The 24744-nt window shown below is 40.9% G+C and overlaps 2 protein-coding genes across 3 annotated transcripts in view; one reads left to right on the top strand and one right to left on the bottom strand.

Annotated features, from left to right (window-relative positions):
• LOC127004688 (uncharacterized) overlaps nt 1-24744 on the top strand; it is a 56232-nt gene that overhangs the window by 27218 nt on the left and 4270 nt on the right. Inside the window, exons 3-5 of one of the 2 annotated variants that reach the window (XR_007757925.1) lie at nt 5412-5581; nt 5757-5884; nt 6365-6589. Coding sequence is in view for 1 of the 2 variants with exons in the window: in XM_050872777.1 (XP_050728734.1) it covers nt 5412-5581; nt 5757-5884; nt 6365-6484 (418 nt within the window). In the remaining variant the exon portion in view is untranslated. Of the gene's footprint in view, nt 1-5411; nt 5582-5756; nt 5885-6364; nt 6887-24744 lie in introns of those variants that run through there. The other variant, XM_050872777.1, reaches the window with a different exon arrangement.
• Nucleotides 23237-24744, bottom strand: part of LOC127004687 (gamma-butyrobetaine dioxygenase-like) — a 53950-nt gene continuing 52442 nt past the window's right edge. Inside the window, exon 11 of the mRNA XM_050872776.1 lies at nt 23237-23759. Coding sequence (XP_050728733.1) covers nt 23744-23759 — 16 coding nt within the window. The 3' untranslated portion in view covers nt 23237-23743. The remainder of the gene's footprint in view (nt 23760-24744) is intronic.

The raw sequence follows: 24744 nt of genomic DNA, 5'->3' as shown, positions 1-24744 counted from the left end.
AAGGAACAGAGAGAGGGATAGAAACCGTAAGAGGGCAGTTTAGAAAGCAAAGACTTTAGCCAGACTCTATTGAAAGCTTTCAATATGTCTAGCGCAACTGAGAAAGTTTCACCAAAACGGCTAAGAGAGGATGACCAAGAGTCAGTTAAGATAGCAAAAAGATCGCCAGTAGAACGCCCCTTGCGCAACACATACTGGTGATCAGATCGAAGGTCAGAAGTGGAAAGGTGCTTTTGAATCTTCCGGTTCAGGATTGATTAAAAAGCTTCAGATAGAGAGGAAAGTAAAACTATAGGGCGGTAGTTTGAAGGATTGGAGCGGTCACCCTTCTTAGGCACAGGCTGTATGAAGGCATACTTCCAGCAGGAAGGAAAGGTAGATGTTGACAGGCAGAGACGAAAGAGTTTGACCAGGCAGGGTGACAGCACGGAGGCACAGTTTTTAAGGACAATAGGAGGCACTCCATCAGGTCCATAAGCCTTCTGAGAGTTGAGGCCAGAGAGGGCATAGAAAACATCATTCTTAAGAATCTTAATAGTAAAGGAGGTTTTGGTAAGAAAAAGACTAGATTTGGCACGATTCCGGGCAGAAATATAAAGATCATGGTTAGCAGGAGTGCGAAGGCTCTGGTACCTTTTGTGAGCTGCCTCTCTATCTTTGATAACACGAGAACAAGCGTGATTAAACCAAGGGTTTTTATTTTAGCATGAGGAGTATAGAAAGTACGTGGAATATATGCCTCTATTCCAGAGACAATTACCTCTATGATGTGCTGAGCACACACAGGAGTCTCTCTCACGGCCACGTCCCTCCACCCCGCCCGTGTAAATAGACGCCGTGCATCGCAACAAACCCGTAACCGTGATCCCGCAAGTACCACCACCTGTATTACCAAGCCTCTAGATAACTTAAAAATCCTTAGTTTCAATGCGCGTAGCCTAAGAAACAAATTTGATGAACTGAGATGTCTTGCTTTAACAGAAAATTTTGACATAATTGCTATAACCGAAACATTTATCGACACCACAAATATTGATTTAAGTTCCGAATACAACATAGATGGCTACAGACTCTTCAACAAAGATCGTGTAAACCGTAGAGGCGGTGGCGTCGCCCTTTATGTCAAAAGCTATTTGCAACCCACCGACAAAACACCGGGAAACAGTAACGTTGAACATTTGTGCGTGCGAGTAAACATTGCAAAAGTCAATTTAAATATATCTGTCACCTACAGACCTCCCGGCAATCACTGATGACGACCTTGAAATGTACAGCGCCTTAAGGCAGTCACTTAATAACAACGACTCACTGATATTAGGAGACTTTAACCTCCCCATATCGACTGGGCGACACTGTCAGGTACAGAAGGCGAGTCACATAGAATGATCGAATTTCTAGAAGAAAATTATCTAAGCCAAATGGTTTCTGAGCCAACTCGACAAAATAATATACCGACCTTGTTATAACGACCCAAGATAACCTTGTCAGTAGTGTCACGGTAGGAGAACACCTCGGTTCTTGCGATCATAAATTAGTGCGTCGACATTAAAGCTCAATCATCAGTGACTGAAAATAAAGTAAAGGTGCCCAATTTCAAAAGAGCTAACTTCGAGAAATCCGACAAAACTAACAGAAATACAACTATCAGATGACGGCAACATAGAGGAAGCCTGGCTAAGCCTTTAAAAATCACTTACTCACTCAGCAGAACACATTCGTCCCCTTGTGCGAGAAGAATTAACACTAATAAAAGCCCACCGTGGTTTAATAGCGAAATTAAACAATCAGTCAATGAGAGAAAATTGTTTTACAGGTTAAAGAAAGAACAAAGCACGCCCGAGAACATTAGACTCTATAATGATGCCAGGCGACGAGTAAAAAGACTAGTAGGTCAGGCAAAGCGTAGATATGAAGAAAATATTGCAGCCAACTGTAAAATAACCCAAATCTTTCTTCAGTTACATAAACAACAGAAAGGCGATCAAAAGTGGTATTGGACCTTAACAAACAGCGACGGTGCACTAGAGACTGACAGCCAACACATTGCAAACCTCTTAAACAATTACTTTTCCTCGGTGTTTAATACTAACAGTCTTCCTCTCGCTACCACCAACACCAGTACTATTGTAAATCTCGAGCATGCATTGCCTAATTTTGAAATAACAACCGATGAAGTCCTTAAAGCTCTCCATTCACTTAAAACAAATAAAAGTCCTGGACCTGACAAAGTATATCCAACTCTGCTGAAAGAAACGAAGAGCGAAATACTCTCCTCCCTCACAACCGTATTCAATATGTCCTTGCGACAAGGCATCGTCCCTTCAGATTGGAAAAGGCTAACGTGACACGATTTTCAAGAAAGGAGACAAAATTACCAGGTAATTACAGGACCATTAGTCTAACTTCGGTTGGAGGTACGCTACTTCTGGGCATTATGAGAGACATAATTGTGCGTTCCCTTGAAAGACACTCATGGACTGGGGCCTCACAACATGGCTTCGAAACAAAAGATCCTGCCTATCAAACCTATTAACCTTTATAACGACCTCTTCACTGTTTATGACGTAACCAAATCACTGGACGTAGTCTATCTTGATTTCCAGAAAGCGTTTGATAAAGTCCCGCATCATAAATTACTTTACAAATTAAAGCAAATAGGTATTGACGGTCAAGTAAACCAATGGATCGCGAATTGGTTGAGCAACAGACAACAAAGAGTAGTGATTGACGGATTTAACTCAGAGTGGGCGCCTGTCACTAGTGGCGTCCCTCAGGGCTCGGTCCTTGGCCCAGTGCTCTTCATTATTTACATCAACGACGTGGATGTTGGACTCAATAACCGCATTAGTAAATTTGCAGACGACACAAAGATTGGTAACTCGGTTCTCACTGACGAAGACAGGCAAAGCCTCCAAGAGGATTTGCACAAAATTTCAGCTTGGTCGGATAGATAGGAGATGCCCTTTAACGTAGACAAGTGCCAGGTCCTTCAAGTTTGAACGAGGAATAAGAAGTTCGAATACGAAATGCGCGGCGTTAAACTCAAAAGCGTTCAATGCGTCAAAGACTTGGGGGTCAAAATCGCGTCAAACCTCAAATTCTCACAGCAATGCATCGATGCAGCAAATAAAGCGAACAGAATGTTGGGCTTCATTAAAAGAAACTTTGTATTCAAGAATAAAGATGTAATACTCGCTCTACAACAGTTTAGTCAGACCCCACTTGGAATATGCGGTACAGTTTTGGTCCCCACCATGCAAAGGATATTGCTAAATTAGAAGGTGTTCAGCGTCTAGCAACGAAAATGATCCCTTCCTTGCGCAACAAATCCTACGAAGAAAGGCTTTCTATCCTTAACATGTTCTCTCTTGAGAAACGTCGCCTCCGAGGAAAATTGATCGAATGTTTTAAAATACTTAATGGTTTCACGAATGTAGACAGACCAACATTGTTTATGATCGATGACAGTCTGCGCACGAGGAACAATGGCGTAAAACTCAGATGTAGACAAGTAAATTCAGATTGCACCAAATTTTTCTTCACCAACGCTAGAAAAGGAATGGAATAAGCTTCCACCATCAGTGGTCCAGTGTAACACGATTGACTCCTTCAAAAATAAGCTCGACCGTCACTTCCTTCAACTTAATATCAACTAGAGTAGAAATGCAACGTTTTGGAGTCTTCTGATTAATGTAAAATCACTTAGGTTTAAGGACAGACCACCAAGTCTGGACCATGGGGTCTGTGTGGTCTGATTTTCTATGTAAATCTATGTAAATCCTGGAAGCAGTAATCATTCCACGGGAAATCAGTAAAGTACATCCTCAGGTCGTCCCACCGAGCTGAAGCAAAATGAAAGAAACATCGCCTCTTCGGTGGATCCAGAGGATGTACAGGAGTGATAGGACAGGATACAGAAATAAAGTTGTGATCGGAGGAGCCCAACGGAGAGAACAGTTTGAGAGTAAGCAGAAGGGTTAGAGGTAAGGAAGAGATCTGGTATGTTGGGCCGGTCTAAAAGATGGTCAGGAATACGTGTAGGGTGCTGAAACAACTGCTCTAGGTCACTGACGAGAGCAAAGTTGTAGGCTTGTTCACCAGGCTGGTCAGTGAAAGAGAATGAAAGCCAAAGCTGGTGGTGAACATTGAAGTCTCCTAGGATGGAGATTTCAGCAAAGGGAGAGTGGGTCAAGATGTGCTCCACTTGAGTTCAAGTAGTCAAAGAATTTTACATAGTTAGTAGAGTTAGGTGAGAGATAAACAGCACAGATGTATTTAGTAATAGAATGACAATGAAGTCTTAGCCAGATGGTGGAAAACTCTGAAGAGTCAAGGTCGTGGGCACGAGAGCAAGTGATGTCGTTGCGCACGTAGGCGCAACATCCAGCTTTGGATTGAAATTTAGGATAGAGATATTAGGAGGGAACAGAACAGAGATTGCTGTCAGTAGCCTCAGAAACCTGTGTTTCAGTGAGGAAGAGAAGGTGAGGTTTAGAGGAGGAGAGATGGTGTTCCACAGAATGAAAATTAGAACGAAGACCTCGAATGTTGCAGAAATTGATAAAAGAAAGTTGGAAGAGGTATCAAGACACCTCTTGGTTCGGAGGCCGAATGTGGAGTCTGCTCTGGGGGCATTTGTGGTCTCCCCCCCCCCCTCAGACGGGGACTCCGAGGCTGCATTATTATACGCCATTTTGAAACTTGGATAATTTTGGGAAATGGTGCAAGTGTTGTGTGTATGTAGTGTGGTGTGGAAAGTAAGAGGATCTGTCTTTAGAGAGATGCTGAACCACTCTCTGGTGTAGATGAGACAATAGGGAAATGGAGAGTGAGGACACAGGAAGGGTCTTTGGAGGGCTTCAGCACCCTCCTCGCTTCCCGTATATAACTCACTGGGAGTGGCTTGTGCCCGTTTCGGTAGGTGTCTTCCTACCTATTCCTACTAAATTCCACCACTCCTTCCTTTCCTGCTGCTTTTATTAAATCTATTGTTAGCCCTGTAGGTCCTGCTGCTCTACCATTTTTCATTTCCTTTAGTGCTTCTTTTACTTCCTCTTCCGTATTTTTTTCTGGTGGGCCTTCTACTTTTTCAGTTTCATTTATCATATATTCATTTTCATAATGAAACAGGATAAAAGTTTTGTGTCGACGAAGGAATAGGGCAATTTAAGTGATCTACCAGGCATTTATAAATCCTTATGTAATGTAATTAGTACTGAGTTAAGATCCTCCAGTCATTGTAATTTATGAGGTCAGATCCTCCTTTCTTCCCTCTTTTGCAGACAAATTTTAGAAGCCAAGTAATATAAATAATGCAGCTGTTGAGCTGTCAGGTAGTTGCAATTTTTATATGACTGACTAACACTTATTTCCCCTTGTACCATTTAACTGATATAATTTCATTCACATAGAGTGGACATTCTTCTTTGGCTCACTAAGGATGTGGGACCTCATTCAGAAATGATTCGGGGTCTCATAGAACAGTACAAGAAAATTTCCATCTCTTCTGTCAACACCCATCGAAGTCAAGAAAGGCATGATGATCAGAACAGATTGCCTCATGAACCTATCTATGCCAAAAGTAAGTGATAAAGTGGACTAACATAAAAGCCACGATCGTGCCTGACGGAGTATAAGGGTTAAAACATTTAGGAGATACTTTTGCCTGATAAAGTTGTGACTAGAGAATTCCTTTTTGCTGAATCTATTACAAGGCCTCATGAACAGTATAAAGGTAAGGACACATGTTTCCACAGTCTGTGAGTACCTGAGCGAAAATCTTCGAGGAAGGTGGTCGGACTTGGGGCGTTCCCTAAACCTTGGTAATCTTGTCAGTGAGCTGTTCCGAGAATCAGGTATTAGAAACAAAGACAAGATTCATCAGGTCAGTAGTCATCTTCATCTTCATCTGTACCCTCCCTTTTCCATTATTTTTTTCAAATTCAGTTTTCAAGAAGCAAATGGGGATAGTTTTATTCTTACAAGATGGGCACTTGGGCTTCATATAGTGTCTGGGAGTGTTATTGTAAACAATGTTAGGGTTGAGCAACCATACACTTGTATTATGAGTATGTTGTGTAACTCAGTTTTCTGTTTTTGAATGTGTTTTTTTCTTGGTATCTTATTATTTGTATCCTTCCCTACTTTGCTAAGGAAAAAAATTGGTTCATGATAATTGTAGTGATCATAATATAATAATAATACTAATAATAATAATAATAATAATAATAATAATAATGGTAATAATAATAATAATTATAATGACAGGCAAAGTTTAGGCAGTCATTTTACATATCAGTTTGATCACCATTTCCAAATTTGCAGAACGAAGTTTTTGATGATACTCATAACTTTCAACCTATAGGTCTTGGAGGAACACAGACTGCAGGCACAAGGAGACCCCATACCAGGGCTGCTGCAAGCATTACAAGATTGTGAATTAAACCTGCAACGCAGACACATCATAAAGGAAATTATCTCTTGAGAATATGTTTTCTTCTGTCTTGTGAAGTTGGTCCTGAACCTAAACAGCATTTCTCATGAAAGAGAAGGATTATAGATTCACAAAATTTACTAACATTAATGACAGGTAAGTCAGATTTTCTTGGTGAAAGCAACAGGGCATGTCAAGGAATAGTTTAGATTACCATTAACCCGTTAACTGCTGTACGCCTCTCAGGCGGCTTCTTCAGGAACGTGCTGTACACCTCTTGGAAGCGTGATTTTTAGATTGCTTCTATAAAACTGCTGAACCTTGTACACCCTCGAATCTATTTTTTCTAGTTAGCATAGCGTCTCATGTTTCATTTTTCATCTTAGACATGCAGATTTTGTCATTAGTTTGTCGTCTGTCAAGAGTGATAAAGACATTTGTATGGGAAGCCTATAGAGTCACTGAATTCAGGATCCTACTCACTGTCTCTTCTCTGTTACATTGTAAATATAGTTATAAACACAATAACATCAAACTCCAGGCATAAAAAGAAGCAAAGATGAGAGAAAATAACAATTTGTTAAGAATTCAGAAGGAAGGCTTTCTGTACGTTGGTAACACTGCATCTCACACACAATGAGTCACACGCGCTGCTCAACCCAGAGACCCGCAGTCTCTCACCGCCAGTTATGGGAGGCAGTGCACTGCATCCCTTTCTAATGACATGAATGAAGAATGCCCCCTCCCAACCAGAAAGAAAGTAGCTTTTTTTATAGTTATTTTGTATCACTCAATCTATTTCATATGAATGAAAATTATATTAGCTTATCAAGAAAGCATTTTCTTTTATATGGATTAATGTCCTAGGGCCAGGCTAAGCATGAAAGAGGGAAGCATTTTCTTTAATATGGATCAATTACGTAGGCTAAGCATGAAAGAAGAAAGCATATTTTTTATATGGATCAATGTCGTAGGCTAAGCATGAAAGAGGAAAGGAAAGGAAAGAAAGGAAAGCTGCCTTGTATAGGCAAACCAGCCTCCTGCAGACTCCTTATGTTCTTATGTTCTTACATGGATCAATTACGTTGGCTAATCGTGAAAGAAGAAATAATTTTCTTTGATACAGATCAATTTCGTAGGCTAAGCATGAGAGTCATTTTCTTTGATATGGATAAATTGCGTAGGCTAAGCATGAGAAGCGATGCTTTTTTATTTCCAACGAATTAGAATAAAGTCACCTAATAAAGAAAAATAGTCTCACAGTGAAGCCCTGTGGCAGTTCAAAATACCTTGTGCAAGCTCATTATACATACAGTCACCTTTTGATTAACACAAGTTTAAACAACACGTTTTTTTTATTTAATACGAGTTTATATTTAAGGAGATACAATTAACTAACGCGATATTTTCGATTTAACATGCGTTTAATTGATGATGTCATGCAAGATGACGTCACACGCACCCACACTACTTCTGGCAGGAATCGCGCTGAGACGCTCTGTTTCTCCTCAGTCTGAACCTAGCCCGCACTGTGAGTGGAAAGTTTCTCTGGAATACACTGCATTTTCACCTCTACTATGGCACCCAAGTGTCATTCCACCTCCTCACAGGAAAGTGCTGCCAAGAAATCAAGAAAGACTCTCACCATTGAAATAGTATAGCAGCGATCGCCGGTCATTGGTAACAATCAAAACAAAGAAAAGTGACTGTGAAAACAGCCCTAAATCTCAATATTTTAAATTTAAAATCCTTGATACTTACTGGGACTGGCCAGAACTGGTCCTTCTTTGAGACTCGAGGCTACTGCTTTGAGGAGTAAACAAACATGGCGGAGACTGCAACAGTGGCAGAGGGGTAACGGGTATAAAGTTTGTACAGGTGTACCGCCGGGGACAGCAACAAATAGACCTTCCAAGGGCCCAGCAAACACTCAAATTAATTAATAATAAATTAGATTTATATGGATATACAGTGGAGACTCAATACTCGAACTTAATTCATTCCAAATGGGTGTTCGAGTATCAAAAAGTTCGACTACCGATACCTATAAATCAGGTAATTCGTTCCAACCTTAGCAAAACCTTAAGTTTACAAAAATTCCAATGTAAAATTTTTTATAATTTTGATTTGTACTTACCATAAGTGAAGGCTGGTGATGGATAACGTAGAAGAGGAGGGGAGAAGGGTGGGGAGGAGGAGGGAGGTTATTGTCGGAGGACGAGTCACCGCCTGGTAACTCGTCTCCTGGTGTGATTCCTGTGAACCCACTAGTGGAGGGCTGTGGCTCACTAACACTTGCACTCTCACTAGATTCCTTTTTCAACAAGAATCTGTCTAATGTGATCTGCCTTTGCCTTTTTTCAAAATGTCTCTGAAATGCTGCATCAAATTTTCATCAAATTGGTTTATGTTTCTGTGTACGGCAGCAATATCAGGGTGGCACCTCTCCAAAAAGTTTCCCAGCTTTGTCCACTGCCGCAAATATTTCCTTGCTGTTTCCCTCCTCCTCCCCTGAAGACAGCTCCTCAGTTACCTCCTGCAGCTGTTCCTGTTGAAGTTGATGCAGCTCGTCAGTGGTGAGGTCTTCAGAGTGTGCTTGCACCAGCTCCTCCACATCATCACTGTCCACCTCAATGCCTATGGCCCTCCCCAGAGACACAGTGTCCTCCACCACAGCAGACTCCTGGACTGAAGGCTCGAATCCCTCAAAATCCTTGGCTATCACACAGGTCGGCCACAGATTTTTCCAGGCAGACTGCAAGGACCTCACAGAAACTTGACCCCAGGCTTTATCTATAAGCCTTAGGCAGTGGAGGATAATGATCTTCCAAAAGGATTCTTCCAATTCTCCCTCAGAGTGAGCTCTGTTTCAGAAGTCACCTCAAAGCACCTCTTAAAAAGTGCTTTTGTGTACAGCTTCTTAAAGCTGGCGATGACATTCTGGTCCATGGGTTGGATCAGTGGCGTGGTGTTGGGGGGGAGGAACATCACCGATGAATTTATACCCCTTACCCAATTCTTCTTCCACGCCTGGAGGGTGTGCAGGGGCACTGTCCATCAGCAGGAGGGCCTTGAGTGGTAGATTCTTCTCTATTAGGTATGTCTTCACTGCAGGTGCAAACACCTCCACAAACCACTCCGTGAAGAACTGCCTGGTTGTCCAGGCTTTCTTGTTTGCCCTCCACATCACACTGAGTTTGCTCTTTTGCACACCGTTCTTCTTGAATGGCCTGGGGTTTTCTGAATGGTACACCAGCAGCGGTTTAATTTTGCAGTCGCCGCTTGCATTGGCGCACAGAAGCAGGGTTAGCCTGTCTTTCATGGGCTTGTGTCCTGGCAAACACTTCTCTTCCTTTGTTATATAGGTCCTGATTTGTAGTTTTTTTCCAAAACAGGCCTGTCTCATCACAATTAAAGACCTGTTGTGGGCTTAAGTGCTCCTTATCCACAAATTTCTTAAATTCAGGCACAAACTTCTCGGCGGCAACTTTGTCATCACTTGCGGCCTCGCCGTGCCTCACAACAGAATGAATTCCAGTTCTCTTCTTGAAATTCCCAAACCACCCCTTACTAGCTTTAAAATCTTCACTGGAGTCAGAGGTAGTATCACAAATAAGATCACCATGGAGCCGCCTAGCCTTTGCACAAATTATGCCCTCTGACATAGAATCACCAGCCATCTGCCTTTCGTTTATCCACACCATCAACAATTTTTCCATTTCTTCCACTGCCGCAGGTCGCTCAAGTTGCTTTTTCACACCCATCACCACATCAGCTCCCTTAATGGCCTCCTTGTTCTTCAGTATGGTGGCTACTCTAGATTTCGCCATACAATACTCAGCTGCAAGATCGGTGATTCTTGCTCCTTTCTCGTATTTATCAATAATCTCCTTTTTCCGTTCAGTGGTCGTCACTACATTCTTCCTTTTAGGCATATTTTCACCACTAATAAGCCTCTTTGGTGCCATTGTAAGTTTCTAGATGAAAAACCACAGACAGAACGCAGGAGAATGTTGTTCTCACGACCGCAGCGGGACAACTGGCGGCGGCGGGGAGGGAGAGGCCAGGAGCCTTTGTTTACAACCACGCAGCGGACGTTCGAGTGCCAGATATTTTTCAGTACTAAGTCGAACTTTGTATATATATATATATATATATATATATATATATATATATATATATATATATATATATATATATATATATATATATATATATATATATATATATACACATACATACAGTCGTCCCTCACATAGTACGGTTTCCAATAGTATGGTTTCAGTTTTATACGGATTGTCATAGAATTTTATTTTTAGGATTTTTAAATTTCCCGCTCATCGCACCAAATAGCAATGACGTGAATGGCAACACTGTTCTACTCGTGGAGGTAGAATTGGTGGAGTCGACATCAGCCCAATTAAGTGAATCAACTGAACTGTCATTTTTAGGGCCGCAAGATTGTGGAAACCTGCCAGGTGTCAGGTGTCGTCAGGTTAGGCTCCCCCTTAATGGGTTCAGCAGGCTTTTCTCACCCGTGTATCCCTCATCTTCCGGCCCTAAAAATGACAGTTCGGCGGCTTTACCTCAATGAATGGGATTATCGGCCCAGACTGCCACCCATGCGCATCTCAGTCCATGTGTGTGCACATCAGGAATAATGTTTTGCCAGATTGAAACGTATGCGCTTTCCTTAAGTCCGTGTGTGTGCACAGCCTCAGATACGCTTCTCCATTACCATATAACATGAACATGGGACCCAAGAGACAAACTAAAACACTTGCTGTAAGCACCCCAAAGTGTTCGAGAAAGCTGTTCACCTTGCAGAAGAATTCAAATTTAGGAGAAGTTACGTTTTCGTACGAGTTAAGTTGCAGTAGGAAGAGCATACCACTTGAATCCGAGTCCCACCTGGCTCAGCTTCTACTCGCCGGCCAAAGTTGCCCGTTATGCATTTTCTGCCGTAGTGTTACCACGCTGGGCAACGGAGCCATCCTGGCAGCGCTCCCTTCCACATTGTCAGCGAGCGGACCTTATCATACACTCGCACTCTATCTTACTCTCTACCATTGTCTCTATTGCTGTCTAAATCATACTTCAAATAAGATACGAAACGGTAATTGTGGAGATTGACTCCGCGCCTCCAAAATATGGCATTATGCCTCCATGTTATATACGTAGTTAAGGGACACATATTTAAACTACTCCAACCAATCTTTAAATAACCTGACCTCTAATGGGGGGGCTTCGACCCCCTCGATCCCCCCAGTGTGGTAACACTGCACTGTGACTGCAGCAGAAAATGCATAACTGGCAACTGAGCCAGGCGGGAGCCAGATTCCGTAGGAGTGCCAGGAGTGTTTCTAGGGGGGCACTAATTTTATACGGATTTTTGAATAGTACGCGGGTCCTGGCTCCCTAACACCCCTACTATTTGAGGGACGACTGTGTGTATATATATATATATATATATATATATATATATATATATATATATATATATATATATATATATATATATATATATATATATATATATAACTGACTCTTGGTCATCCTCTCTTACCTGTTTCGTGAAACTTTTGCTATTGCGCTGGACATATCAAAACTTTTGATAGGGTCTGGCACAAATCTTTGCTTTCTAAACTACCCTCCCACGGTTTCTATCCTTCTCTCTGTACCTTTATCTCCAGTTTCCTTTCTGACCGTTCTATTTCTGCTGTGGTAGACGGTCACTGTTCTTCCCTAAATCTATTAACAGTGGTGTCCCACAGGGTTCTGTCCTATCTCCCACTCTTTTCTGTTGTTCATTGATGATCTTCTTTCCAAAACGAACTGTCCTATCCATTCCTACGCCGATGATTCCACTCTGCATTATTCAACTTCTTTTAATAGAAGACCCACCTTCAGGAACTTAACGACTAAGGCTGGAGGCTGCAGAACGCTTAGCCTCAGACCTTACTATTATTTCCGATTGGGGCAAGAAGAACCTGGTGTCCTTCAACGCCTCAAAACACAGTTTCTCCACCTATCCACTCGACACAATCTTCCAAACAACTATCCCCTATTCTTTGACAACACCCAGCTATCACCTTCCTCAACACTAAACATCCTCGGTCTATCCTTAACTCAAAATTTTAACTGAAACTTCATATCTCATCTCTTACTAAATCAGCTTCCTCGAGGCTGGGCGTTCTGTACCGCCTCCGCCAGTTCTTCTCCCATGCACAGTTGCTGTCCATATACAGGGGCCTTGTCCGCCTGCATGGAGTATGCATCTCATGTGTGGGGGCTCCACTCACAGCTCTTATGGACAGAGTGGAGGCTAAGGCTCTTCGTCTCATCAGCTCTCCTCCTCATACTGATAGTCTTCTACCTCTTAAATTCCACCGCAATGTTGCCTCTCTTCTATCTTCTATCGATATTTCCACGCTGACTGCTCTTCTGAACTTGCTAACTGCATGCCTCCCTCCCATGCCCTGCTGCACTCGACTTTCTACTCATGCTCATCCCTATACTGTCCAAACCCCTTATGTAAGAGTTAACCAGCATCTTCACTCTTTCATCCTCACGCTGGTAAACTCTGGAACAATCTTCGTTCATCTGTATTTCCTCCTGCCTACGACTTGAACTCTTTCAAGAGGAGGTTATCAGGACACCTATCCTCCCTAATTTAACGTCTGATTTTGTACACTCCTTTATCCTATGTTCTGGAGCAGTGAGAAGGGTTTTTTTCTTTTTTTCTTTGCCTTGAGCTGTCTCCTTAGCTGTAAAAAAAAAAAAAAAATATATATATATATATATATATATATATATATATATATATATATATATATATATATATATATATATATATATATATATATATATATACATACATACAGTAGAGCCCCACTTAGCGCGAGATCAATTAGTGCGAACCGCAATTAGCGCAAGCCACCATCAACCAAGAAAAAAATTAATTAGCGCGAAAGCCTCAGTTAGCGTGAGCAGCTACCACGACTGAATTTTGAAAATTGCGCCAAGCCGCCATGATGCACGGAGGCCTGGGTGGCCTGCCTCACACCACAACACAGCCCCCCTCCACCACTTCCCACACGCTCCCAGTCTCTCATGCTCCCTAACGTCGTCCTACTCCCCCTGGCCCCCCTCGGAGGCTGCCCGCCTCACCTGCCACCTCCTGTTGGGGGTGGTGCACAGCTCGCCGCCTGTGTGGCGCCGCAGCAGCCACTGTCACACTCTGTGTCCCAGCCCCGCTGCCGCCTCCGCTGTCATCCTCGGGGCGTCGCCACGGGCGTGAGCTTCGCCGCGTCGGCCCCGCGTGGTGTCACTATTACCTGCCGCAGCGGGGCAGATGAGGCAAGGTGTCACCATTGACTGAGTGGCCACCGTCACCGTAACACGCTTGATGATAACGAGTGTGATGTCAGCCTGGCAGGCATGACGCCCACACACGCCCACACCCTGCCCGCCGAACCTTTGCTGGGGCCAAACTCCTGTCACACCCACTTGCCGATACCTTGGGCCGCAAGTCACCATCACGGCTCAATAACTGATGACTGTGTATTTTGAGTAATTATCAAACCCAAAAGTCAGACCCACGTGTGCACCAAATAACTTTTTTCATATTGGTTACTTTATTCAATTAGCGCGACCGCGTTCATCCACCTAATTCTCGCGCTAAATGGGGCTCTACTGTATATATATATATATTGTGTGTGCGTGTACACACACACACACAAACACACGCGCTCATTTGCATGACATGAATTACCGCACAGTCTTCTTGTGATGCTGATGTTGACAATGCTGCTGTCTCTCCCATCTCCATGGCAACGAGTACCCCCTACCCGTCCCTCCCTATCCTTCCCCTCCCTCCCCTGCTGACAGAGCGAGCTTCCATTCACGCCAAAATACAACTTTGGAAAGCAATTATATGAAAACAAAAAGACCTACTACAAGTTATTTTTGCAAGTAGATGCAGTGTCACCCTCCAAAGACACTGGAATGCTATCTTTACCGATACTGTAATCGCGGCCTTTTTTTTAATACTGCCGCATCATAAGGATAGCTCGCCACAGCCCAGTAGCAATTTACGGGTTAAATGCACCCCGCCCCCCCCCCCAACACACACACACACACACACACACACACACACACACATGTGTATATCTTGATTTGAAAAAAGCTTTTGACAAGGTTCTGCACAAAAGGTTAATCTGGAAACTACAGAAATGGGGAGGAATGGCCGGAAAGGTTATCGAGTGGATGAAGGATTACTTAACAGGAAGAAAAATGAGGACAGTGATTAGAGAAGAGAAATCAAATTGGAGGAGAGTGGAGGAGGAGCTCCTCAAGGCTCAGTACTGGCACCAATTATGTTCATAATATAAAATAAATGATATGCTGATGGGTATAAAAAGTTATATAAGCCTTTTTGCAGACGATGCAAAGTTAATAAGAAAAGTGAAGATGAAGGAAGACTGTGAAGAACTGCAAAAAGACCTGGATAGAGTGTAAGATGGAGCCAGTTATGGGAGATGGAATTTAATGCAAACAAATGCCATGTTATGGATATGGGGAAAAGTAAAAAAAGACAGAGGAAAACATACAGGATGGGAGAAGAAAACTTAAAGTTGATACATGAAGTAAAAGATTTGGAAGTAACAATGCAAGACACACTATCCCCAGAAAAGCACATAAACAAGTTATTTGGAAAAACCTACAGGATGATGCAAAATATAAGGGTATCATTCCATTATATGGACAAAGAAATGACGAAGATAATAATAACAACAATGATAAGACCAAAACTTGAATATGCTGCAGTTGTGTGGTTGCATCACAAAAAGAAGGATATCAGGAAGTCGGAAAGGATACAGAGAATTGTATCTAAAATGGTCCCAGAACTCTTGAATATGACGTATGAAGACAGATTGGGGGATGGACTTGACTACACTGGAACAAAGAAGGGAGAAAGGAGATCTGATCACACTTTATAAGTTGGTAAATAAGTTTGATGAGGTGGATAGAGATGATCTCTTCTCAACTGCGAGAACGCAGGGGCTGAGAGGACATGGAAAGAAACTTAATAAAGGAACTTGTTTGAGTGACGTAAAACAGTATAGTTTTCCACATAGAAGTATTAATACTTGGAACAGCTTACGGGAAGAAGTGGTGGAGGCGAGCAGTGTCCACCAAATGAAGGAAAGGCTGGATAAATGTAGATATGGAGACGGAACTATTAGAGCTTAGCTCGGGCCCGGTAGACTACAAATAGGTAAATACACACACACACACACACACACACAGACAGAATGTAGTGAGCAACTTGCAGAGAAACTGCACTCCATAATGAGCACCTCTCTGAGGGAAGGAAGGGTACCACAAGATTGGAAGAGAGCAAACATATTACCAATTTATAAAGGAGGAAAGAGAGAGGACCCATTGAATTACAGAGCGGTATCACTCACTAATGTGGTTGCAAAGATATGTGAGAGGCTAGTTAAAAACAGGTGGTCGGATTTTTTAGAAAGGGAGAGAATTATCTCGGATTGCCAGTTTGGATTCAGGAGAGGGAGATCGTGTGTCACCAATTTGTTATGTTATTACTCAAGGGTGACAGATTTAATACAAGAGAGAAGGCTGGGGGGATGGAGTGTACCTGGATTTGAAAAAAGGCATTCGACGAAGTACCGCACAGAAGACTAATTTGGAAAATTTAAAATAGGGGTGGAGTGGGTGATGGACTGATTAAGTGGCTGGAGGACTTCCTAACTAACAGGGAAATGAGGACAATAATCAAGGACAAGGTTTCCAACTGGTTCCCAGTGAGGAGTGGGGTCCCACAAGGTTTGGTGCTAGCGCCAATAATGTTTGCTGTTTATATAAATGATATGGTGGACGGAGTGACCAGCTATGTGAGTTTGTTTGCAGATGATGCAAAGCTATTGAGACGAGTCAATGATGTGAAAGACTGTGAGGCATTGCAGGGGGACCTGGACAAACTATGGGAGTGGAGTGGTACATGGCAGATGAAATTCAACCTTGGGAAATGTAAAAAAACAGAGTTTGGTAGGAGTGGTAGAAGATGTGAATATGATTATAAGATGGGAAGTGAGATAATATGCAGAGGAATGGAAGAAAAAGATTTGGGAATGACTGTCTCAGAGAACATGTCACCGGACAAACACATCAACAGGATAACGGAACAAACTGTGAATTTGCTAAGGAACATAAGGACGGCATTTGTGTATTTGGACGAAGAGATGATGAAGAAAATAATAGTTACAATGATAAGGCCAAGGTTGGAGTATGCAGCAGTGGTCTGGTCTCCTCACAAAAAGAAGAACATAAGAAAGCTGGAAAGAGTACAGAGAGTGGCAACTGAGATGGTACTGGAACTTAGGGATCGGACTTACGAGGAGAGACCCAATAGCATGGGGCTCACAACCCTGGAGAAAAGAAAAGAAAGAGGAGACCTAATAGCAGCGTACAGGGTGGCGAGCGGGGTGGAGAATCTGGACAGAGAGGACCTGTGTGTGTGGAGCGAGAGAGAAACGAGAGGACATGGAAAGAAGTTGAGGACGACCACGTGTAGGTGAGACGTGAAAAAGTTTAGCTTCCCAAACAGAAGCATTGAGCTATGGAATAGACTGGAGGAGGGGGTGGTTTGTGCAAGAAAATTCATGATTTTAAGGAAAAGTTGGAGACGGGACAGCGCGAGTGTAGCTCTTTTCCCGTATGTCACAACTAGGTAAATACAACTATAGTCTGTTCACTTAAGCTAGATTCCTGGCACCTAGGCAGGTTGGTAAGCTTGCAGCTGATTGGCTGCTCTGCTCTCCCGCTAACACTCATGTCGGACCACATCTTGCATGCTCGAGTGAGACATGTTTCTTTATTAAATGCCATAGCTCAACTCATATACGAGCTAGCCAGTTTTGGTTGACACCATCAGACTCAGCAGCAGGGTTGGCGGTTTAAACCATGGTTTAAACCAATAAAAAAAACCATTGGTTTAAACCAACTAATAAAACCTTTTTTTTTTTTTTTCTTTTGTGTGTATCTTTGTTAGTTTCATCAGTATTGTGGTTTTAACTATGTGTAAGATTTTAATTATGTACAGCAGAGTTGGCGGTTTAAACCAGGGGTGTCAAACTCAAAACCCTTCGAGGGCCAATTCATACTCTGAATGGGGGCCAACAAGGGTAGAAAATACATTGACAAGATTGAAGTTACCGTGATACAGCAGGCCATTTATGATTATCCCGCGGGCCATGAGTTTGACACCCCTGGTTTAAACCAAAAGCCCATCAATAAAACCAGTGTTTTTTGTGAATCTTTTTTAGTTTCATCAGGTATTGTGGTTTTAATTATATGTGGTTTAAAAAAAAAATTATGCACTGTCATTTTACTAACACCAGGATGAAAACGTCAGTTGGTAAACTCAAATCTCTATTCAAATGCTGTAACTTCAAAGTAGCTGAAAACAACTTGCTGTAATGACTCTTCATTTGTACTATTTGTCCTTCCATTGCTTTACGGCAATTTTTACAAATTGCTCGGCAGCCTTTTCTGCCTTCAACAACCTTTTTTTCAAAAAATTTCCAAATATAGTCTGGTTTTCTGCCTGTCATATTGATGAATAGTTCAGCACAAGGTTAATCACCAACAGTTTTAACTTTGTTTCTAATAACTTGAGTCTTGATAGTTAATGGTTTGATCACTGCATTATAATATCTCTGTGCCTGTACGTTTGAATAGAATATAATCAGTAAAACTTTTAATATTTTTCATAGTTCAAGATAAAGATTAAGACACAATCATACTCACTTCTCTATACACTATTTGCTTTGTTTCTGTAATTAAGTATGTTCAGTATACAGTATGTATCAATTTAAATTACATGGTATAGTTCAGCGTATGCGTATCTATATATTTTCAGCATTATGAGGTCTGACACGAGAAGGATTTAGCGCATCATCTTATCCTCCCACTCACCCTCACATCACCTTCACTGTATGGCACTGTTCAAGTACTGGAATGGTAGACACACGCACACGTTGCATTATTTCAACACTCTTAAGATTTGCACATCTTTCAAATGCGTATTATCTTAGCCTTTTCTTGTGAGTTACAAGCCAAGACCCCTTACATAGGACCTGCTGCACCAAACTTGCGCTGCCTCACAGCCTGCCTCCTCACTCTAGCTTAGTTAAAACACAATTTTGGTCTTTTATATCTTGTTTCCAATCGAGCACTGTCCACTCCCTCCACATTCCACACCATCGCATCACCGACGCCCCTGCAACTAATGTGTGCAGCAGTAGATTACAAGGATGCAGAGGAGTCCTTTGACTCAGAAACCGACGCCTATCAGCACATTTTAAAGATTTCTGGCTTCCTTTCGTTGATGCCACACTGTGAGGGGAGAATATGATATGAACAGTTTTATTTACTCCTAAAATCACGTTAAAATGGCTTCTCAGGGTCTTTATAAGCGCATAAAAATGTGATGCCGCAGCGTTTCCGCCATATTCGTCGATGCCTCTGAGGAACACACCACAAATACTTCCAAGTTTTTGCGACTCAGCCTGTACTGCAGGTCAGGAACGGATCCTAGCACACTCTGATACTTAAGTCCACTTGTAAGACACAATAACACAGCTGGGATAGCGTAAGTCCTCGTAAAGTAGTGTACAATCCTGGGCACTGCTGGGCAGTGGAGGCCACTTTCTCCTTTCCCGCACAGACCTGCAGACTAGTAACGAACAATATGCGTTCTGCGGTGATCAGAACTTTAGGTCCTGAAACGGTTTAAGAGGAACGGTACCTCATCTGATGTGTATAATGCTTTTTTCTGATGTTTTATTCACTAGATATATTATAGAATCTGGTCAACGTCTTTGACTTCCAGCACCTTATTATGAATATAAATGAAATAATATTAAAAACACCCCTAAATATACCAAAAATTATGCCAAATGAGGTTAGGCATAAAACTAAATTTCCAGTACGCCAACCAGGCCTGGAATATACCAAATTGGCATAATTAAGCCAAACCTGGCAACCCTGGTGGGAAGGGAAAGAGTGACTCATGATTCTAGTCATTCAGAGCTGTGAGCTGCGGTCGGGAGCAAGGTGCAAAGTGATAGTGTTGTGTACCGGTAGTGTATTACTGTAGCAGCGAGGTATAGTGTAACTAGGTATTATAGAGAGGGCATCGTGAATGCAGCCATCACCGAAGGGGGGGGCGCTGTCCTGGAAGCTGCAATGGTAATCGTCACCTGAATAATTGCCAGGACCACTATTCTAATGATTTTCAGTCCTAGTGACTATTCTCATTAATAACTCAGAATAAGTATTACTTAGGTTCCAGCACAGTAGATATTAGATGCATGCTGTCCATGTTGCATGGTGACACTGGCGTCTGTGGACTGTAAATTGTACATACGTACAGTCTGTATATGCTAAGACAGCCATTGTTGTTCTGAGTCATCATAACAGCGCCTAACTCCAGGGAGCGCGATGCAGTGGCAGTATGCGTGCGGGATATAGCCAGTAAAGCCCCCCTCTCTCTCTGTCTCTGTCTCTGTCTCTGTCTCTGTCTCTCTCTCTCTCTCTCTCTTACAGCTGTTTTTGTAGCATGCAACTGGAAAATTAGAAGAGGTCTTTCATGTTTTACTACTCTTTAACATTGCAATTAAAAAGCATGTTGGAGAAGCTGCATTTTGCCTCTTTTACAGATTGTATGAAGATCAAATGAATATATTGCTAAATCCATCTCAAAATCTATCTATAATTCATTTTCAAACTCATATTTGTATAAACGGATAGAATTACTGGAATAAAAATACTGAAAAGCAAAAAGAAAAAAAATCTGTGGTTTAAACTAATAAACATGGTTTAAACCAAAAAAATGGTTTAAACCAAAAAAACCTGGTTTTTGTTTAAAAAACAACAACATTGGTTTTTGTTGTTGATCAACAGATAAAATCTTTGAATTTATAACATGTTTTAATTATGCTCACTATTTTAAACGGTTGTTCATTAACTTTTTTTATATATTAAGTATTTATGCAAGAAAGTTAATCAAACTTAATAGTGTGATCAGAATGCAGATGAAACTCACATATTGAAAACACAGGTTGTTTATAGCAACATGTCACTCGCCCCAACCATCATGGCGCGCGCGACACTCATTTTTTTTAACATCATCATACAGGGTGTCTCGACGCCGTGATGGTTGGGGCGAGTGAAATGTTGCTATAAATAACTCTGTGTTTTCAATACGTAGAGCTTTAACTGCATTCTGATCACACTATCGTGTTCACGAGAAATTTTCCTACGTAATGTAATAATATACTTCTGCAGTCAATGAACAACTGTTGAAAACAGTGAGCATAAGTAAAACATGTTATAAACATTTTTTTAACATCTTCACGGTTCAACTCATCGTAATACCATTTTCTTATTTGTTTTGTCGAGTTTTTATAATACATCTTGATTCAACAGTCACTGCTGAGTCTGATGGTGTCAACCAAAACTGGCTAGCTCGTATATGAGTTGAGCTATGGCATATAATAAAGAAACATGTCTCACTCAAGCATGCAAGATGTGGTCCGACATAAGTGTTAGCGGGAGAGTGGAGCAGCCAATCAGCTGCAAGCTTACCAACCTGCCTAGGCGCCAGGAATCTAGCTTAAGTGAACAGACTAGAGGTAAATACACACACCACTCTGTGGCTCAACTGGTTAGAGCGCTGCGCTGCCAGGCTTCATGGCCTGACGGCTAGAGCAGCGGGTCGAGCCCGCTCAGGCTGGATTCTTTCTGTTGACTATGAGTTGTTACTGTCCCCCCTTGAGCAAGGGTAATGGGCTGTGTGGTGTGTGAGGCCCTGGCAGTACCCATAGATCGATGATAAAGAGCACTTGCTCATGTCGGGAGGGTACCTGCTGGCGATTACGAGTCCATCATGTGATCAGGCCGTGGTGGTGAAGTGAATTACACACATCACATGTTGTGTTATCAATTTCTGACCCTAGTCTACATAGTTTGCTTGTCATGAAAAAAAACGAATGTTTTTGTTGTCTTTAATAACAATCATCAAAACATTATGAAGACACAGCTGAATCCCATTCACATGTGGGGGAGGATGCTCTGTGACCATATAAAATAAATTACATGAAGGAGGATACATATTATGTGATATTCATATTTTCATACTTAAAAATGTTAATGGGGTACTTAGCAATGTGCATACAAACAAAATAATAAATTATTTCAAATAGCCTAACAAACCAGGTAGCCATTATATATATATATATATATATCTATATATATATCTATATATATATATATATATATATATATATATATATATATATATATATATATATATATACACAGGTAACTCAATTTACACACGTTTAGTTTACGCATTTTTGAAATAACGCGGGATCCAAAATCCAAATAAATGTTTAATTTACACGTTTTTTCACTTATACACGATATTTTATGGAGTGGCCACCAGATGTCTCACACAACTGGACTCACACGGCGCCGCGGCCACACAGCTGAGCTCAGTTCTTCCTGTGTGCCACTTGAACAACAATATAGTACCCACGTTGTCATGCTACTCAACAATAGGGGTGGGCAGGTACCGGCACCAGTACCGGTACTAACAGTACCAGCTATATGGTACGGTACCGGTACCAGACTGCTCAGTACCGGTACCAATACTAGCCAGTCGCTCATGGTGTCCCTCATTTCTTCCTCACACAAGTGAGGCTGAGACCGAGTGCCTAAGTGGATATCTCGGTGATATGGATATTCTCTCTCTCTCTCTCTCTCTCTCTCTCTCTCTCTCTCTCTCTCTCTCTCTCTCTCTCTCTCTCTCTCTCTCTCTCTCTCTCTCTCTCTCTCCACTGAATGAAGTGAATATTTATTTTTTGATAGAAACCTTCAAACCTACCTCTTGTTTGATTTACATTGTTTTTGATTTATGCGACCTCTTCAAGGACACAATACTCGCATAAATCGAGTTACCTGTGTGTGTGTGTGTGTGTGTGTGTGTATGTATATATATATATATATATATATATATATATATATATATATATATATATATATATATATATATATATATATATAATATATATATATATTTTTTTTTTTTTCTAACAGCAAATGTTTCAGTAGTAGTGAAATTGATGTGGTTAGATTAATATGAGTAATATATACAATTGCAACTGACACTAATTCTTTCCCTCTCTATCACTTGATTAGAGTGACAGTTTTATACAGGTTCATTCTCTTACCTTCTCAATTTTAAAATATTTAAGTATCAAAAGAATGTCAAAATAGTTTTGACTTCAGAAAGTGTATGTTTCCACTTTTGAATAAGTGCATATTATTTTATATATTATTTTTTTTATAACACTGATGAAATTTTTTTATCTTTGTGATGTTATAATCCCCATCTTGCACAGCTGTAATTACACACTACTTTCTATCGCTGTCAATATCTTTACATTGTAAAAAGGGGCTCCAATATATTTACTATGACCTTGAATATATATTCCTTAAGCTCTATGCATGCAAATATGGTAATGAATATTTTAGAAACAGACCAAGCACAAGCAAGCCATTCTGCATCATATAAATATTCTTTTTACAAAGAAATTTCTTTAAGTTTTCATGACATGATGGTTTGATGGTAGAAAGTTTTGTATATTACCCACACTCATCTATTCTTATGATTTGCTAGTGGCATGCAGCTAAACAGAAAAACAACACATGTGCTTTGTTAAGGCAAGTTTATTAGTTGTAATGACTGAACAACATGTGAATTGGCTGCAAACCTAAAGTTTGCTAGAAATCTGCATCTCCAAACAAACAGCAATCATATCCACAAGCATGGGTCACCTCCCATCCATGTCATTGTACTCATGTGTTTATGATCTGTACATCACAGATTTACATAGCCATTACATAAAAACAGCTGACATATAAATACCTTAATTTTTGTATATTGAGGTCACCAACTAAAACCTTCAACTTGTACTAAGACTATTGATGTGATTACACATTTGCCATCAAAAGTGACTCCTGTATCTCAAGAATGTTTTATGTAAGTGAAAAAAGTGTTGCTGACATAGGCAATATCAACTTAAATATCAGAATATACAGTATTTTAATATTGCATGTATTTTTAGCCTTAGTAAATAAAATGAATACCTTCTCTTCACTGTTCATGGTGATATTAGTCTAAATCGCTGCCACAACCTTGACAGGTATCACATCTCATCATTTTGTGTGAAATCTGCAAGAAGATAAATACATACTGTGAAAAGGGGTAATATTGACCAGTTTTGAAGAACAAACACTTATATTTACAAACAAAAACATTTATTTGAATTCTCAAAATATATAAGTTTGTATCCCTGTTGAGGCTATCTAAGCATATATAAAGAAAGTAAAAATATTCTTCTTTTAATTTGCCATATAATTAAATGTTGGTGGTCAAATTTGCCCACAGACTTGGGGTAATTATGACTTGGGCCCACAACTCGGGGTAAAGGTGCCTCTAGCTTAAACACTACAGGAATGCCTCTGATGGGAGAATGGGGGTAAACATGACCATTACAGACACTTGGCGGTGTAATTTTGTCCTACAGGCAACAATCTAGTAGAACAAAGTAAACATAACAAATGGTATCTTCCTTGAATTAGAAATTTTTTAGCAAAATATATGGTAATTCTCTATCCATATTCCTTGTACTTACATACTACAACACTTAATGGTATACATCCAGAGAGTTTTTAAAGACAAACTGATCCCTCTTGTTCATAACTGGCTGCTCAACCTTGTTAATTATGGATGGTTTGTCAACAAAACTAATGTCTGTGTGATTCCCAGTAAATTTGAAATTACCACTCCCAGCTACTACCCGATAGTATATTGTTTTATAATTTTTTTTATAATTTTATAATTTTATCATTTTTGATACTCTCGCCCACGCGACCCTTTTATATATTTGTGTGGCATGCTTTAGGCAGGATGCAATATGCTAACACTCACAGATCATGCAAATCTCATGCAGATCTCTTGAAACGGGTATAAAACAAGCATTAAAGCCTATATTTGAACATTTTAACATGCAGGTATATTTTCAGAACATTTTTTCAAGGTGGTCAACTTAGACCCATGGTTTTGGACAACTTTTTCCCCAAACTTTGGATCCCTGCTGTATGTTAATTATGAAAGTGCTATAAATGGAAATTTTGGCATTTTTCACACTTTGGAA

This window comes from Eriocheir sinensis, chromosome 28 (genome assembly GCF_024679095.1).
Source record: "Eriocheir sinensis breed Jianghai 21 chromosome 28, ASM2467909v1, whole genome shotgun sequence".
NCBI classification, from domain to species: domain Eukaryota; kingdom Metazoa; phylum Arthropoda; class Malacostraca; order Decapoda; family Varunidae; genus Eriocheir; species Eriocheir sinensis.
Note: the sequence above shows the minus strand (reverse complement) of the source record. Positions and strands in the feature narration are given on the sequence as shown.